Source organism: Plectrocnemia conspersa, unplaced genomic scaffold (assembly GCF_051122295.1).
Source record: "Plectrocnemia conspersa isolate PC_06_02 unplaced genomic scaffold, ASM5112229v1 ptg000001l, whole genome shotgun sequence".
Lineage (NCBI taxonomy): Eukaryota > Metazoa > Arthropoda > Insecta > Trichoptera > Polycentropodidae > Plectrocnemia > Plectrocnemia conspersa.
In genome coordinates, this window is record NW_028277165.1 from 14732514 (window position 1) to 14752602 (window position 20089).

The window sequence follows — 20089 nt, forward strand, 5'->3', positions numbered from 1 at the left end:
AGTTTGCCTACTAAAAAAACAGAAAATATCAAAACACAGAATTTTTAGAGTTATGAAATTAAACGTTTTATATTTAAGACTATGAATAACCAAGATAGATTGATACTCATTTAATTGTATTAAATATATTATTTCACTAAACACTAACTCGAATAAAGCTCACGCAAAATCAATATAAATATTTAAATTATATCGTTTAAAATAAAGTGAAAAATTAATTACTTAAATAAACGTTATATTATACGTATATTTAACATAAAAAAATGTTTGTATGTAACAAATATGCGTGTATTTATTTATAAAACAAGGGTGAAATGGTTGGGCGCCGCTTTGCCATGGTAAGTGGAGCTTTGCGAGACCAAAGCATAAAAGCTGTCTGCGAAACCATCCTGGTCCACTCTAGTCCGGACTTTCCTCCGAGACTCATCTATCAAATATCATCTCGGTACTTGATCGACAGAAAAATAAGGCTATTGTGTACATGTCTAAGTCATGTAAAACGAGTTTATTAACCTGCTTAGTTTTTTTCTACGTAAAGTAATAAGAGTTGATCCTGTTCGGCGGTAGACCTTAAAAAGTGTTCGGAATTAATAACACACCACTACACAATCTATCAGTAAGTCATATTATATAATTTTTTTAAATAATTTATAATTATGAATATAAATATTCACAAAAAAAACTTGTGGTTTTTTACATCAATTATCTTTTGATTATAACATTAAACGAAAGTAAACAAAGTTGTATAAATTATTATTCAGTCTCCAAAAATGTAAGAAAGAATTCTTTTAATCTTTATATCGTGCCATTTTATGAATAAAATAATTAATCTTTACTATATTATTTATCTTAAATGTAATATATTTTCTGAATCACAATGGAACTATTTTTAGATAACAATACAATCGACATTTCTTATATGTATGAAATATAAAACAAATATCCTAAGCTTAACTTTATTATTTCTTTGTAATGTATTAAGTGTTATTTTTTACTTGAACCTTTCAATAATATATTTTAGCGTGAATTTCCAGCAGAATAAATATAACGTAAAAATTGTTAGAAATTGCATTTGTAGCTAGACGTGCAATTCAATTGCTTCCCGACCTAGATAGTATCAAAAGTATTGTCATTTTTCATCTATAGATATTCGGTTTCAAAGTTTTCGCACACCCTTGTAAAATGGCGAAAAACTTGTATTGATACAAATCGATATTTAGAATAAAATTTGGTACTATGCCAAATATGGATTTGTTTATTTAACAACACAAAACGGACAAAAATAGATGATGTATTGTATTGTTTTCATTTCAATTATAGTCTGTATGTTTTAAACGAAAGTTTGCAATAGTGAAAATTAGCAGTAATTGATTAAAGTTGCGGAAAATTGCAGTTGTTGAAATTGCTACGATGCGTATTTCAGGAAGAATGTGATAAGTTTTCCCGGATTTAACGTTTAATGAAAATAGTTTTTAATTCTATCGCTTCTATATATTTTTATCCCAAACATAAATTTAATTTTTGCAGATAAAACGTATGTAGTTTTAAATTCAATTAGAGTCGAATAGAGTTTAAAAAAAATTATGTGAGTAATGGACACTGCAAAGAGTGAAATAAATTATGAGCAAACGTTTCCATTGTCTGACAATGAGAAAAAGTATTAAACTTTTATACAATTGTATTTAAATAAAATATTCTGCAAATTGCAGTTAGCGCAAAAATATTCAATATATATAATTTAATTTACATATTTCTATATAAAAATCATTTAAAGGGAATTTTTTCCGTTCTGTAATTATAATTTTTAACGCAAATATATTTATTCAAAATGTATGAAATTAAATACAAATACAAAATACAAATTAAATTTTGCAATAACTTCTAGTTATTGCAAAATTTAATTTGTCTGCCCACTAGATTTATTTGACTTTGATAAATATTAAAATGCCCTTTTCTTAAAATATAATACAGAACTCATATTACGTATTTAGTTTATTACTTTTTAGACTGAAAAATATGTATTACTGAAAGTATAGTCGTTTATTTTTATATTTGGAAGACCCTTTGAGTCATAATCGGCTTGTATTCCGTATTTGCTTGCTTATTAGCTATTTTTAGCGTATTACTTAATAAAAATAAGCGTTTTTAGTTGTTAAAATACGTATGTAATTTAAATGCTACGATTACCGCTTTATAGTTTAGAAATATTTTTTAACAGCAAATAAACCAGTGGATAAATCGCTCAAACTTTCATCATGTTTGTAATAAAGTGGTCGAAAAAATCTCTAACTACCGATTTTATATACTAGTTACTTCCTAATCCGAACATAATAGTGTTCTTTTAGTAAGGCTTTACCGAAGTTAATATGAATGAGTTTTCAAACTTTTCTTGTTACGTTAAATTGAAATTGGTGTTCAACTTACCCATAATAATATGAACCTATTGCGTATTTTCTAGTTAATATATAAATATAAAATGGATTCATACAGATCATCAATCAAAAGTTTTAAGCTTAAATTAAATACGTTTTTTCAAGCTAATTTTATTTAAGGAGTAAACTTTTATTAAATGACCTACCCTTAAATTTTTAACCTGAAGTTAAATAATAAAAAATAATCTTACCCTTCACATTATAAAGTTTATAAAACGTCAAAACGTATTTAGTTTACATCAAGCATAGCTAGAAAAACTCTATATATATGCAAATTTATTATCTAATATAATAATTTAAATAATGTCAAAGGTTTTCATTAAAATTATTTTGAATGTATACATTAATATTATATTTTTTTAATAATGTATGATATTATGATCAAAAATGTGTCTTATTATACAATATATCACGATATAATAGCACCATAATTTATTTGAGGACCTTTTTCGCATATGTTTATTCTATGGTGACACCTGATGATTTTTTCGCTAGAATTAAATATTTACTAAAGCCTATTATCGCATTATCTTAAGTATTTCTTGTTGCCTGAGTCATGATTAATTTTGTTGGTTCGTGACGGGCTTAATGTGATTGAGTCCAGAGGGCTCTTGGCAAATGTTGACTTATTTATTATTTATCGTCGCTTCCCAAAGACATGTCTTGCAAATCAAATGGTTCGAGGGTAATTTCCATTTCTTCCTTTTATTCATCCCTTCCGTTTATTGAAATGTCGTGGTATAATTAGACAAATATTTGATAGGAACAGCGTTAGTCCGACAAGCTGGATAGCCGAAGGCTTATTTATTTCGAAGATGGAAATGATACGACACGCAAAACACACTTTATGTCTATAAAACAAAATTCAGGATCAAATAATTACGTCATAATGCCACAATAATAAAAAATGTCTATAAACAGCTAACGCTCAAAAAATAAACATCCCAAAATTACTTTAAATGGTAATACAATAAAACAAGAAGCGCATCGGTTAGCTATTTTTAGCATTCGACTACAAATAGAAATAAATAACGCCTTCTTAGAATTTAAATATAGTAAAAAGTACTATTGAGATTCTTAGAAAATTCTTAAGCCTTACTTATAATTTACTTTAGAATATAAAGTGCATGAATTATTTGTATATGTCTATGTATTATAAGCAAATCTTCAATAATGAGTGTTAATATATTATAGTAAAAATATAAAGGTTTATCAATAATTAATATTTACATACCCGAATTAAAATTACATTTTTTTAAATATAAAAATCCATTTAACAAAAAAATAATAACGCCAGTATATATTAATTTAATGAAAAATATATAAAGATTTTTTTTATCAAACTTGAAACAATTTATAAATATTTACTAAAGTAGAGATCTAAAGCCCTTTAAAAAAATGCCTTTAAATATGTGCTCAAACATTTAATGTTTAAACCTAAATTTAAGTTAAGAGATTATCGAGAATATTGGGTTAATATGACCTCTCGTAATATTCCTAAATTTATGGTATTAAAAATATTTTATGTTGTTTTTTGTATAGAAAGATGTGTTTTGTATGATTTTTATTGCTCTATTTTAAATGACAGGCAAATAGATTATTGGCGGTACCCACACCTAGCAAGCGTATGTTATTACTGATATAATTTACTGTTTATTTAGTGAATAATATTGAATTTAGGTTAAAGTTTGCGGTATTTTGTAGTCAGTTTATGCCACTATCTGAATAGTATGCTTACTAGACCTCAGTTTAAGTAGCCTGTGTTTAAAATGACCGCGTAAATTCTTAATCCTTCAGTTATTCGTGTCCTTTATGGCACTTTAGTACAGTGTTTTTGAATTGGGATCCCATAATATCCAAATAATCCCTCCTTATCGAAAAAATCAGAAAATGTTTTTGAGACATTTATAATAGGATATTTGGTTATTATCCCTTATTGTATCTCAGCGCTGTTCCCAGCGCAGTATCCCAGCAAACTTCTGAAGGGTATTATTAATAATTAAACTATTTTAAAGAAATTCTAGTTTTGATTTTTGAACGTCTAACGAGAATCTCTATCACGTCCTCTTTTAATGCCCGTTAGAGTCAAGGCGTTCGTACTGACTGACTCACCTATGGCTGTTGCCATCCGACTCCTTAATACTATCATTGTCAGCTACAAGGAGCTAGTTTAGTTCATATCATTAAATTTTAATAATTTATTATTTTGTATCTTACTTGTATTATATATTTTTTGTGTATTGTAATAATTGTATGTATTGTATTTTGATCATCGTGACGCTGATCTTAATTTTAATTCAATAAATAAAAATATATTTATTTTTAAAGAAATCAATTTAATACTAATATACAATACAATATAATCATATATTTGTATTAATTCTTAAAAAAGAATAGATTATAATAATTATAACACAGAATAATATATGTGATGTCATTTATTCATTATTTAGGATGCTTAGATTTTAAAGTACATAAAAAATTTTATTCAAAACCTCAAATGTGATCTTCTAATTATAAGATAATCTAAATATTTAATTAAATTTATTAGGCAAAGTCATAATTAGAATTGAAACATTAAAGAAAATACAATTTGCAATTCTAAATTAATCTGTCACAAAAAAATGTTAATTACAATAATTAAAAAAGATTGTGATATTTTTGCTGTATATGATTTCAGAAATTGTCTTGAGTAATATTTCCTTATTATTGGTTATTTATTAATATAATATATGATTGTAAGTATTTGCGTGGTTAGATGTTAAGTATAAAGCAAACAAAACAAGAAAGATATGCGAATTAAAGACCTTTATTAATTTATTTGTAAATTCGAGTGTCATTATATATAAATACACAAATTTTCAACGGGGTTAAATTATATATGATTAAATTTTACGATATTTTCGTTTTATAATCATATGATAAAACAATATTATACAATGTTAATATTTACTAGAATAATATAACTTATTAATATTGCATAATCACAAAAAATACACATTGAATTTTAAAAATATAATTATTATTTTTATAGATGTTTAGGCTTTGTAATATATTATACAAAATTCGGGGATCGTGTTATAAATGATCAATGTCAGTGACCCAAAACTCAATCTCAAAACGACCCTCCTCCATTTCGGGGAAACCGGAGTGTTAATGGGGAATATGCTAAACATTAAGAGGTAAAAATGTTTCGCAATCAAAATACGCCTCTTTTTCTCCACAGTTGTTTGAATATAAAAATAATTCATAAAACAATATGACAAAAAAATGTCAATTACGTTTCATTCCCATAATAAAATGTTTCAATTTGAGCATTTTGCATTTTAAATCAAAGGCGGAAACGGCGACAAGATAAAAGTATTTTCCTCTAATGTTCAGCAAGGATAGTTTCAGCAGAAAAACGACAATGAAGTGGAAATTGTGCTGTCTTTTTATCAGCTCTTATTACTCGGTGTATTCATTTCAATTTATTGTGTTCTTTTCGAATTCGTGTCAGAGAATCCAAAAAGCAAAATTAGTATTTTCAATGTTATATATGTAGTCTATAAAAGAAAATTGCATTGTAAATTAAAGAATATTTTAATTATATATGTATAAAATAAAATCAATATTAGCGAAAAGCTAGATCTGGCGAAATAACTTTTACCATTAAGTTGAAATTACTGTTTAATTTTTTTGCTAAACGAATAATTTTGTCAAATTATTCAGTTAATATATTAACATTTGTGAAAAAAAATAAAAATTGGGTTTCAATATTATCTTTTAAATGTTATTAAGAAATATCTATACATCAAAATCATTGTATCTTTTTTAAATACAGTTTCTATAATAAAAGCAGCAGCATAAATATTAATAATGATTCTTATGAAAGACATACAAATTTATTTTTATCAATTATAAATTATCTGAATATAGTTTTTATTTTATTTTTTAATAAATAATAAATCAAATTAAAAAATATTGTTTGCTTGTAATGCAATACTGTTAACAATAATTTAAAACAAAGATGCAAAAAAAAAATTTTTTTTAATAAATACCATTTTAAAACTTTCCATGTTATGTAATTTTGATATTGTTTAAAGTAACTAAGGCACGTATCACACATATATTACTTATAATCAGATCTACAATCCATTTTTACACCTTGTTGTGATACGTACATAATTAAAACAAATGTGCATAAAACGTTTCATGTCCGAATAAACTTTTTTCTCAAGCAATTTCTTGACCTTTCGTCTGTTGTCCCAAATTGGTATTTACGCCGCCGGATACGTTCTCTTAAAAGAAATCTAAGAAATTTTCACCGCCCACTTGATTTATATTCTACTACGAATTCCTACCTGAAAAACAAGCGACACAATTAGACTATGCCACAAAATTATTATGCTTTGCAAATATCTCGTTAAACGCATTATCCCAAGTAAGATATATGTTTGTGTGGAAACTTGATTAAGCACGCGTTAAGTATTAATGTGAGAATTAAATCTGCCTCTGGTTAGTTATAAACTACATGTACACATTGTTGAGCAAATTAATTAATTAATAAAATTATATCCCAACATATTTGCTTTAGCAAAATCTTTTTAAATGGATATTTATGATGCAGTAAAACTAGCCAGATACATTCATCTTAAACTTTATGCATTTAAGCCAAGTGTAAAACGAATTAGCTTTATTTAATATAAGTTTTTCAATCTGTTTGCAGCGACACACAGTATCTTGACTATAATACTAATCAATGTATTGCATAGCAATATTTATTATAAAGTTTATTAGGGAAAAATCAATTTACTAAAATATAACTTAAGGAATAGAGCTATTAAAGTTAGACAGGTCATGATATTTACCTAATTATATAACAAAGTAATTATTGTTTTTTATGTTTTAAATAAATAGTGTATTTGAGAAAATATTCACTTAGCGGAAGAAAAATATTTATAAATTAATTCATCTTGCTTAAGCTATTTATCTTGTATGAAAATATTATCTTTGTAGTATTATTAGAGCAAATATAACCAATAAAATGCTTTGATTGCAGAGACTAATTTAAGGAGTCGTACTTTGTATCCTTCAACACTTTAACATATAATCATTTACGCTCGTTATGAAACGGTTGGCGAAAAGCCAACATTACCATTTATACCGGAAAAATATTTAGGGCGCTCTCTACGTCTCTCACAAAAATATTCTGCTTGGGTTAATATGCTGTAAACTGTGGTTAACAATGTGAAAAGTTATTTCGTTCAGCGCTGTCTTTTTTTCACCTTACATTAGAGATACATATTTTAAGTTTGCATATACACATTACTATTGTATGAGCCATAAAATATCACATTTGTCAAGAAAAAGTGATGTTATCATTAATTGACTAATTTTAAAGATTTTTTAAATATTTATTATAGAAAAAACAGTGTCGTAAAATGTCATATTAACTCCCGAAGAAATATTTTCTATATTCAAGAGTTCATCAATGGTTCAATCTAGAACTTATATTATTGATTAAAAACATAAATACGGCCGTTACTACAATTTTATTTTGTGTGCTGATGATTAAAAATGGCTCAGATGTATACTCTTTGGAGATGGACTTTCGTCAACCGTCTGCCGTTTTGGAATATAAAATGACATTCCAATGATCTCGGTGGAAACGTTCTGGCTATAGAAACTTCCACTAACGATCTCGTAAAGTACCGTGACACTAAGCATTTTTTAAACTACCAAAGGATGCTTTTGACAATCCAATTTTCAATGAGTTCTAGTTTTGGGTTCCGAGACGTCTTCGAGCGATCGCGTCTTTACTATATTTTTTTCTTGTATTATTGTTTGCACATCGGTGTAACCTAAAGGGTTACTTTATAACTAACTTATATACAAAGGTATTGAATAACTTTCGCAGACATATACTTGATATATGTTAACATACTTAATCGTGTTATCACCATTTTTAAATAAGTATCATTAAGTATATTCCAATGACAAACATTAAAAAAAAACTAATGAGCCATTAGTTACAATCAATTGTACTAGCACTGTAAAAATATATTTTCTAATAAAAACACTGATTGCTTGATACGTACATGCTTAGCAATTATTAATAATATAACTATCAAATGCTGATATTTAGCAAACCTTTAATACTGCAGAAAAGATAGAGATATAAAATATATACTATCTATTATAATTACGATTTAGGTATCGCTATTATATTTGCCGTAGTAATTCCCATGAAGGATTTAATCAAAGATAAGTATTTTTTTAGTATCGCTGATATTTTATGATATATCAGCGTTTTATTTATTTTTTGTAGTCTAAAATCTGTTTTTAAAATCAATATAAAATACTAGGGTTATTCAAAAAGTGAAGATACATAGTCTAGAAATTATTTCTAAAGAATATGCTTAACTAATACATCAGCATCGCATAATTTTAGAATCGCCCTTGCAAAAAATGGGGGATGGGGGATGGTTCTTAATTATTCGTAGTTTTCAACTATTCGAATATTGAATAAAAAAATTATGAAGTATTTTAATATTCCAATTTAGTATTAATTTATTTAACCAATTAGTGCAAAATCCATTAAATGCCTGTAAAATATTATTGATTAAAATATAATTATTGGCTAATAATAATTATTTCAATTAATCATTAATAATCGTTAAATTTTTTAATTTTATAAAATATGCATAACGCAATCCTGTGCGAATTATTGATCAGTGAGGGTGGCAAAAGGAAAATGCCTAATTTATTATTTTACATTATTTTTGATTGGGGACGTATTTCTGAGAAATTAAAAAGCAAATTTACATTGGATATAGGAGTGACTATCGAAAAATATAAATAATGCCGTTATACAATTTGCTGTTTGTCGGTAAACTATTAGCAAATGGATAATAAATATAAATAAAAAGAAAAAAAATTAAACAAAATAAAGGCGCATAAAAACCATGGATTTTGAGCGACACTAGTCACTCGGGTATATTGAGAAGAAAAACTACACCAATTGTTTCATTCTAAGATTTTTTCAAATTTTATTTAATATAGTATAAACGAATATGAGATCGGATATTCGAATATTCGTATGGTTATTAGAATAATCGAATATTCGATTGATACCTCTAGATGTTCATATATTTTAGGTATGCATCATAACTGTTTTGTGTTTTTTAGAACACCTATTCGATAAATTAGTTTTTCGGATATCAGGAATTATTACAAAATGTTATAAGGCTCACCGATTGTTAAACGCCTATTAAAACTTTTAATTTATTTATTCTAATAAAATTATCAGTGAAAAAATATGATTTTCCACTCTTTAATAATGAACAAACTTATTGCTGATTTAAATTTACTAGTTTCTTTGTTCATTAACATAATTAAAATATAGCAACGTTTTCTCCTTCGCAAAAAATAAACAGATTCCTGAATAAATATTACACTAAAATGAATAATAGCCACGGTTATTTTTTTAACAAACACAACGTTTGACGCCTGGCAAACTCTTTTACGACATATGAACTCACAGCAAAAACAGTGATTTTACCAACTGAGTAAAACAAAAATAGCTTGCATTTTTACTAATATATCATATATTATAACACACAGACAGCACGATAGTCCAGTGGTATAATAGATGTCTAATACCTGAAAGACCTGGGCTCGATAAAATGTAACCTTGGTCTTTTTTAATTTCAATTGTATTTGAAAGACCAGAGGTAATGATTAATCCTAGCTTTTTCTAATCGTGATAAATTAATTAAATAAATTTATAAGTCAATAATTTACAGACTGATTTAAATAAAGTCTCACTACTTACTTAGTAGTTGTTGATTGTATTTTATTCGTAACTCATGTTACAGCGGATAATTAACAATAAATAAATAAAAATATTTTTAGTCAATATTCTCAATCAGAACTTGCTCATAAACTACCACTTCGTTTCCGACTTGGAATAACGAGAGTTTAGCCAAACACGCACCAAGCGGAGCTACGCCGAATCCTCCGAGACGATAGTTCAAATTTCAAAAAAAGTAGTCCAATCTTGTTCAACTTAGCAATTATCTTAGATGTAAAGGAGTCAATTGTTAATTATGAGTTTTATATGTGATTTTAAAATTATACAAAGTTAAATACAGCTATATATTTTTATTATGGCAAAAACAATTTAGCTTTTTTCTGGTTAACTTGTCATTGTTCATAATTTAGTTTTCGAAGAATCTGACATGTTACCGCATCCGATTCAGTGCTCTAAATAAACGTAGAAATATAATGTATGTAGTTCCCCTTTTAAATATTCTTATAACGTGAGGCAAGATGAACACGTCCTCACTTTATTGCATCAGAGATTTATTGAATGGTGTTCATGATTTATTTGTAAAATGCATACAGTTTATATTGATATAACCATAAATACTTTTACAAATCCCATAATTTCAGTGATACGTTAAAATCTTTTGAAGCGTTCTATTATTCAGGGTTCTTATAAAATATTGTCTACGGTATTATTTTAACATATGTAAAATTTATCCACATACATGTGCGTAATTCACAGGAAATAAAAAAGATACATTTTGAATGAAAAAAATATTATTTTCTTAGGAAGCATAAGTGGGCGATGTATTAAATCATTTCATTTGTGTTAACCATATTTTAACTAAACAATTCAACAATTTTTTAATATATATTGTATATACCCACGATGAAATTATTTTTAAATGCAGAGCGAGATAAAAACTGCGGAAAAATTAAATATCCTTAGGCGGTCGTCAGATACACATTTATGTTTTGAGAGTTACGTTGGATTGAGTGTTTCAACTGCCATTCTGTACATTTTTATATATATTATTTTTGTAATGTAATTTTATCGTTATTTAGTTAAGGTAATGCTTAAATTGTATTAAATATACACGTAGAGCTTTGAATAAAATGAGTTAATGATAAAATATACACGACATGAAAATATCTCACGTTTTACCCGTCGATATTACATTATGGATAATGCAGCTTCGGTGTGAAATATTGGAGTAATTGAGAAAATTCCCGGTTTGAATTTAAATTTAACGAAACCATTCAATGGTCCATACATATAATATATTTTAAACTATAATTAGATTGAAAATTAAGGACACAAATTGTATTTCAAAATAAATAATACGGTTTTATACAAATACAACCAATTACAACGTTAATAAGTGTAATTAATTCTATAAAATTTTCACAAACAATAAAGTAAACATCCAACCAAAAAGCGCTACTTAAAACTTTACTAATAAGAGCGTAACTTTGTAGATTGTAAAAGATTTTAATGTAGCTCGTATATAAATTATATTTGCCACGTAATAAATGATAAACTCGTTTTCTGCAATATCATAGTTTTCTTTTATATATTTAACATTATTTATAATATTGATTAAAACATTTGATATTAAAGCTTAAAAGATTTTATTTTAAAATGATTTCTATATTAAAAAATTGTACAACAACAATCATAGTAAAAAGAAGCTCACTCTAAAAAATGTTTTGTGTGTATGGTGGGATTGCAAAGTAATTGTGCATTACGAAACTTTTAAAGTTAGTCAAAGAATGAACAGCTAGATCGTTTGCTCATTGAAGTAAAAAAAGGCTTGCACTTGTTGTCGAAATTGTCTATTGATAAAATCAATGAACTTGTCTGTAAGGTTTTATCACATCCAATTTATTCTCCAGACCTTGCTACTTCCAACTACCATTTATTTTGGTCGATGCAAAAAAAATGCAGATGGGGCTTATCGAAATATTTTACAACTAAGCCTTGATCATTTTAAATAATGAAATAGAGGGTTATATCAATAAAATTACATTTTATTTTGAATCAATAAAATAAAAATATACAATTAAAAGTCATTTTTTTAGGAATTACCTAATATTTACAATTTAATAATATTTGTTAATATGTAATAAATATTTATTATAATTTTGTCAAAGCGTTAAATAGCAATAATTTTTGTGAAAAAATTTGATAATAATTTTATATTTAAATCTTATTTTATATTGTGAAAAAACAAATGCTATTGTAATTGGAGTGTCTTTTAAAATAAAATTATTATACGGTAAAAATAAACATATTAATTATAATACAAAACTTTCTTAAAACATATTTTCTTACTTTATATAAAGTCATATAATAAATTAACTAAATTAAATTAACGATCTTAAAGCATCATAAACGATATTCCCCTTAGTGCTCTTAAGATACATCTAAACGACACTCTTTTTATTTTATTATATAGTGATTAAATTTTAATTATTATCACACAACGTTCTTCGCAACAAAGTGTTTTGTATACGTAAATTTTATATAAAAAAAATCGCAAAAATGTAATATAACAGAAATGTCATTTTCGCTCAAGCTGTAAGATCCTTACATTTATATAATTATTTTTCCATATACTAGGAATAAAATTGAATTTGACAGCGATTTAAATATAAAAACAGTTTTTTATGTATATAATATTCACGCTGAATAATTACATTTTAATACTATTTTATATTAAATATTTTTCCTAACTAAAAATTTGTACTTAATTAAAAATCATTCTATATTATCAACAGTAATGTTGCGCTCATAGTTAAATTATTAGGTTGATTTCAATTAAGTTTATTTTTAAATACTTAATAATGCCTTCATAATCGAATACCTTGACTAAATTTATATATTAATAAAATCTCTTTAATTATCTTATTGTCGAGATAAACAATAGATCCAATTGTTTGTTCTATCACTGGATTCTTAATTAAGTTTTATTTGATATATAATAAAGTAAAATACATCACAAATGTCATGCGATGTTAAAATATAAAAAAAAACTTTACAAACAATAACCCGAAGAATTTTATCTAGCTTTTCAAAACCTCGTCTGGAGGCAGTGTCGCGGAAAATCCGCTGAAGTTTTCAATTTTTCATGCCGAGTGCTCGTCTAGTTATAAAAAAAACAGACAATGGGTTGTTCAAAATAAAACTTAATGTCCATTATGTATTAAGATTGATCGCGTTAAAGTCAAATCATGGCATTTTTGCCCTCCGACCTCGATAAGTTAATAAAACCAAGGTCCGATTATAGTAAGTTCTTTTAAAATTTCTAGAGCTTCTAAACCTTCTGAATTGTATATTTTCGCACACTTTGCAAATAATAGCGTTTTGTTAAAGCTGTCGTGTGTCGTTCGAGACAGTCTCATCGCGGGAATAGGCCAACGAGGTTACAGTATAAATATTTTCGTTTAATTTTAAGGAAACGCAAAATGGATACATTAAAAAATGAGTAAGGAAGAATACGTCATTTATTAAATTGCTTTAAAATACAATACGCCTAAGATACTTTTTATATAAAAATATGAATTTAGTAATGGTATTACGTGAAAGCTACACATCTTTAGTAAATTTTATATTATATAAGCTTTATAATGTAATATTTTTAAATTAAATCTTTTCTGGACTAGTTTTATCATGTTTTTAATGAAATGATTTTGCCACAGCTTCAGATTCATAATTTTCAGAAGCATAACAAATGGATTTATACTACATTTGTACATTTGAACCTGACACACTGGGTTTTACATTTAAATGTAAGCATTTATTTCATAAGACAGTTTCTTAGTCTTCAAAAAATGATTCCATATACGGAGGAAAATTTGAAATGTTTAATGTATCATGACATACGCTAGAAACGAGTTTACATAAGCCAGGGGTTCCTAATCTGCTTCAACTTGCTAAACTTTATCAACTCATTTTCTTTATTTTTTGTATCTCTCGTATAAGAAAATATAATTGGGTTTGTGAATTTCTCGGTGTTTAATCGACTTTTCACACTGAAGCCGTCTTGCCACACCGCAGTTCGATAAATGGTTTATTAAAAGAATAATCTAATAGTACAGTGAATATATATTATAATATAAAACGATAAATAAGACAACAAATATTATTAAATAATTAAAGATTGATTTTAGGTATATAGTAAAGATCAAATTTAACCGGTGCATGGTCTGTTTATAAAAATATAAGAAAATATCTACATGGCAGTTAATTTTCAGATAAGGAATTGTTCATAGTTTGGTCTTTGTCAATACATGACTTTTTTATCAAATATAAAGTGCTAAAACAAATATTAGGTAATCCAGAAATGAATGTCGTTGTTTTAATAAAACCAAAAATCACTTTTAAATGGTAATTTGTATTTTAATTATTCAAAATATAACTTTCTTTTTGAATATACAACTTTCTCCCACCTCTCGGGAAAATTTTAATTTCATTAGCATAAAATGGAGGCTTTGATTTATAATATTCCAATTGCCCCCTTTTTACGTGGACTGAATTTTGATTATTTCCATCCAGTTAGTGTTGCATCGATCAAAATAAATTTCAGAAGGAGCAAGGTCTGATGAATATAGTGGATGAAATAAAACTTTCCAGCTAAGTTCCTTAATTTAATGGCTCATGATTTCTTCACACATAGATTTTTAATTTCTAGATTTTGTAACTACATAAAAAATAAAACTATCCACTTCCACAACTTCATCCAAAATTTGAATGAAACTGCAAGGTTTCTTAGTTTTACATGTAATATATTGTAATAACAGTGACTCCAACATATTTAAATAAGACTTTGACATAGACTTACCACAATCATATCAATTTAGATTAGTGTTTCTTTAGAAACAACTAATAATAAAATATATTTACTTTAGCGTTTTAGTGAAATCATACCCGAATATAATAATTTCGGTAGAAATAATATTTATATAAAAAAAACCTGGCTAAAGTTTGCAAACTTATTTTGGTTTTAAAAATTGAATCGTTTAGATAAGGTTTTGGTTTAAAAATCAAAGAGCGTTTTGTAACTGTTAAATTGAGTTCATGACAGCATATAATTACACTAGCACCGATTAATTAAATTATAGTTTCGCTAGTAAAAATATATATTGTATCTATCGGCTAATAAATATATTTAAATATGATTTATTGTTAGACATTTATTGAAATTATAATTATACATTTGAAAATCTAACCTTACTAAAAAACACACATTCACTATAAGATATTTATCAAAAAATGAAATAGCAAAATTAATAATTATATTCTTTACACATGGAAAGCTACCTTTTTATAATTTTAGCTGACATTAAACAGATCAATGTGCAATGCCCGCGTATTAAGGAGCTGGATGGCGACAGCCGTAGGCGAGTCGGGAAGTGAAAATGTCAGCCCACATTGTAACATTTTAACCTTTGCCGCAATTAATTTATTGTTATTGCAACTTTAAAAAAATGTGAAGACGCCAATAGAGAATAGATTTTTTTATATATAATTCAGGGCTTCAGTTTTTTTTTTCGTTTTGGTCCATTTTCAAGAACGCAGTTATAAAAAAATGCAAAACAAATTATAATTTATATGATAATTTCAATCACAAATGAACAAGTACTAGGGAAACATCAGTGATTTAGAAGATTTTTTAAGAAGTAAAGAATTGGCAATAGAGACACGTACATTTCCTAATTCTACATATGCGGACATTGAATACATATTGAACAACTTTAACCGTGTACAAAGATTGGACAGAAAAAAAACATGTGTTCAATTATATAAAATTGTGATGATGGTTTTAGGAGCTCCAGTTTTCTCTGACTTAAAGTATATTTTGTGAGACAATTAAAATAATTTAAATGAAAATACTGTGAAACATATATTAATAAATATAGGAAACATTCATATTTCCTAATTATAAATAAATATACCTAAAAATCTTGTATATTTCAACCGTGAATTTACGAATTTACTTTGTTTACATATGTTTCGTTGAGTAAATTATATTGTTATCATATATTAGATATTATATACTTATTATACCTTTAAATAATTTTTAATTATTATTTTTTATACTATAAGAATTTAGCAATTAATATAGTTAGTTTATAAACAATATAAGTAATAAAATTTATTTTTATTACAAATAAAAACATTTAAAAAACAATCATTCGAAGCTGAAACAAAATTCGTAAAAACCGGTATTTATTCCGGAACAAAAACCGAAACCGAACTGATATATATTTTTTTATTTGAACCGTAATAAACACGCAGGGCAAATTTCGATTTAAGATGCAATTAGATATGTAGTGTTTCAAGCAATAAAAATCGTTTAAACAATCTTCCTTAAATTCAAGTACTTTTAAAAAATACTTTATTGTGTTATCTACGAGTACCAATAAAAATCAATAAGACGACTGTGTACAAAAACCTTTATGTCCCATTTATTTCTTCACTTTCATTTATTATATTGTCGGCAATTTTTTTTTTTAAATACGGATGCCAAATATTTCTACTTCTAGAATAATAAGTCTAGAAAATCATCGTCATTGATCGACTATTTCTGAATGCCTCTAAAATTTTCATACCAGGGTCCAGAGCACTACTCGCCAATTTATTCCATTTATATTACTCATTATTTTTTATCAGTTACGATTTTTCAAAATAACTTTATGAGAAAGGAGTGCGTAGATAATTCTAAACCCGTTTATTTAAAATGCCACATATTTTTTCTAAAAACAGATTCAAGTGATTTATTTAAATCATCTTATTTCAATTATTACATTTATTTTAGAACATCTCAATAATATTTTTTTCTAAGATATATCCCCCATATACTTATATATTTATACTAATGTTAAAATTAACATAAATTAAATTTTACTTAAAAATATTTATGTAATTAATTGTTGCAATAATAATCACAAAGACAGTTCAAAAAAGTCAATAATATTTTTCATTTCCAAAAATAGGAGTATAAAATATGTTAAATCCCACGCAATAGAATCTGGCTACGATAGAAAATATATTAATCTTTCGATTCAAGGTCTTGTATAAAACTTGTAAAATGTCTGTGATTCAGCCCCTTCGAGGAGATTAAATTACTTGATGTGCTTAACTTTTAATACAATTTCACACTTCTTGGTGTATAGTAGAATTAATTTTTATTTTTACTATTTCAACATTATCTACTGAAATAGTATAATGAACATCGATTTTAGTTATTTTATTTAAAACAATTATTTAATTCAGAACAATATTCACAGGAGCACTTCCCATATAACACAATCTAATTAAGAAATCCTATTATTTAAATTTGACCTTATCCTATTGTCATCGCGTACTGGGGTGTAATTTTCATCAAACATCACCCCGAGCGCAAAATAGTCCCATTTGATATCCCAATCTCGAAACGCACAAGCGCGATTCATCCCTTGCGGGCCCAACGGTACAGTTAAGCCTTCGTATGGACATATTTTTACATAAATTTTTTCTTGATAAGCACAACACGAAAGCATTATTTTGATTCTCGAAATAAAACAATTTGCATCGATAGCCCTTTTGGGATTAAATTCACTTGCGCCATGCTTAAGAGAGACATTGACCATTACACTCAGCTCTGTTGAATTATGGCCAGTAAAAAGCTCGACTGCAGTTGGTTTTATATGTTTGTGAGTGCCGCTTCATTTTAATTAAACTTGAGTTCATTTTTCATTGTTTCAGATCAAGATGCGGTTCACTTTGTTGCTAATTACGTTGCTGCCTCTTGCGCTCGGCGCTAAGGAGCTGTTAGGAGAAGAGATACCATCTAAAGATGTGCCGGATGAAATCGAATCACTCGATAAAGATGACTCGATGATGGTCAAAAGATCTATTAATGACATAGCAGCGAGGCGTAGAAGCGTATTCGATAAGAACTTCATGAGGTAATTGAGTCAATTTTATCGATAATCAGATCGTATTCTTTTATGTAAAATCTATACTTTTAGATTTGGCAGATCGGACCCAAGTATGGCTAAAAGTAGCAATTTCATGCGATTCGGCAGAGCTAAGCAAGATTTCATGCGATTCGGAAGAGCTACTAAAGGTCAGAACGTCATGCGATTCGGAAGGAGTCCAAATTTCATGCGATTCGGAAGAGCCGGTAACAATATGATGCGATTTGGTAGAGCTTCGAACAACTTGATGCGATTCGGAAGGGCCGGTAATAATATGATGAGGTTCGGAAGGGGTGGTAATAATATGATGCGATTCGGAAGAGGTGGTAATAATATGATGCGGTTCGGAAGAGGCGGGAATAACATGATGAGATTCGGCAGGTCTGATGATGATTTTCTGAATTTAGATAACTTGGAAGGTTCTGAATTAGACGAAGTTGACAATGAAGATGAGGGTGATGCGATGGAAAACTTTTATAGAGAAGACCGGTCCGCAAAAGATGAAGAGAAGACGCCCAAGTATGACGAGAAAGAGGCAAACAAGAAAAAGCCTTATTTGGACGATGGATTCATGAGGTTCGGCCGGATAACGACAGACAATCCAAATGAGTCTTTTAACGAAGAAGATTTTGAGATGCTGTTCCCTAACGAGTCACGCAAGAAGAGGTCATTAGATAGCAATCAAATCAACGGAGAAACGTCGCACAGAGCAGAAAATTCCAAACAACCCGACACCCATCAATCGTGAACGAAAAAACACACACACACATTTGTCTATTAAACTCATTGGTTTCATTTTCATGTATTATGGTAATGCTTGCATTTTAAAAAGAAAATATATATTTAATCGAAAAATGTTATTCTCAATAATCAGTATTATTAATTTTATTATATATGAATATTTTAAATCGAATAAATATATGTACATATGAGTTACATTTATATGATTTGTTATTGTTATATTGTACCCTTCGATTATTTTATGTTTTAAACACGCACACAACTTTCATTCAAGGCAGACGATTAATATTTCACGATCTTATCCAAAATCACACATTGTGAATTAATGATGTGTCGTATATATGCAAATTCAGTGGAAACCTTTGATGGATTAATCAAATCTTTAATAATGCCATAAATAAAGCAATTTAACTCACATATGCAAAGTTTATAATAGTTGATTAAAACGATGATGAAAGTTGCTTATCTCGCCGTATAAATTCCATAGCGAACCATTGATTCATTGTTGCATTTTTCGCATAGAATTTATGAATCTCGACGCTATTAATTCTTTAAGAAACTTTCCCTGACTCGCTTGCATATTTCAGAGCTTCGCAGAATTTTCAGTCGCTCTCAACAATTCTCCGCTTGAAAATTAACGGCGGCAGTCGCGATTCGACCGACCGTTAAATTTGATCGCGGTGAAATTAATTTTAAATCATTTCGGTTACGTTTTAATTTTAAAGGTTGGCTCTCATTGAAAGTTACATCAAAAGAGAACGCAAAAAAATGGGTCGTAAACCCCGGATTTGTGCCAAAGTATAAAAAGTAATTTTGTTTCGGGAAGCACACAAAAGATTAAATAAAAGGTGAGATAATAACTTACGTCACACACGCCTGGACACGGTCTCGTAAAATCAAAAATCACATACACACAGAAACGTGAAATTAAAACGAGACTAAATTTAGATAGAGTAAAAAGTTAAAGGAGTTGAAATCTTGATCCTGATTTGCATCTTTATTAGCAAACGCGCTGTTTATATTTCATCACGTAAATGTATCATGAGACTTTGTTTATCATATTAATCAAAATCGTATCATTCAATGTTAGAAAGAGCACTATTCCGAATCTATGGCTGGTATGACTCGGAATGATGCTTTGG

General features: G+C 27.4%; 2 protein-coding genes across 4 annotated transcripts in view; one reads left to right on the top strand and one right to left on the bottom strand.

Moving 5' to 3' along the window:
- LOC148238944 (transient receptor potential protein-like) overlaps window positions 1–20089 on the bottom strand; it is a 71743-nt gene that overhangs the window by 42084 nt on the left and 9570 nt on the right. The window lies entirely within an intron of this gene.
- FMRFa (FMRFamide related propeptide) lies at window positions 397–19153 on the top strand. 2 transcript variants are annotated; one of them, XM_088185877.1, is made up of 3 exons: window positions 397–616; window positions 17992–18194; window positions 18258–19153. In XM_088185877.1, exons 2-3 carry the CDS (start codon window positions 17998–18000, stop codon window positions 18952–18954), a joined length of 894 nt encoding a protein of 297 aa, XP_088042003.1. In that variant the 5' UTR covers window positions 397–616; window positions 17992–17997; the 3' UTR covers window positions 18955–19153. The 2 variants fall into 2 exon arrangements, with proteins under 2 accessions (XP_088042003.1, XP_088042014.1); XM_088185888.1 differs by having other exon boundaries at window positions 18267–19153.

Excerpts from the sequence above, each read along its gene's own strand:
- FMRFa (XM_088185877.1), top strand. The coding sequence starts at position 17,998 with ATGCGGTTCACTTTGTTGCTAATTACGTTGCTGCCTCTTGCGCTCGGC. Across the intron at positions 18,195-18,257 it reads TTCGATAAGAACTTCATGAG|ATTTGGCAGATCGGACCCAA; the intron begins GTAATTGAGTCA and ends CTATACTTTTAG.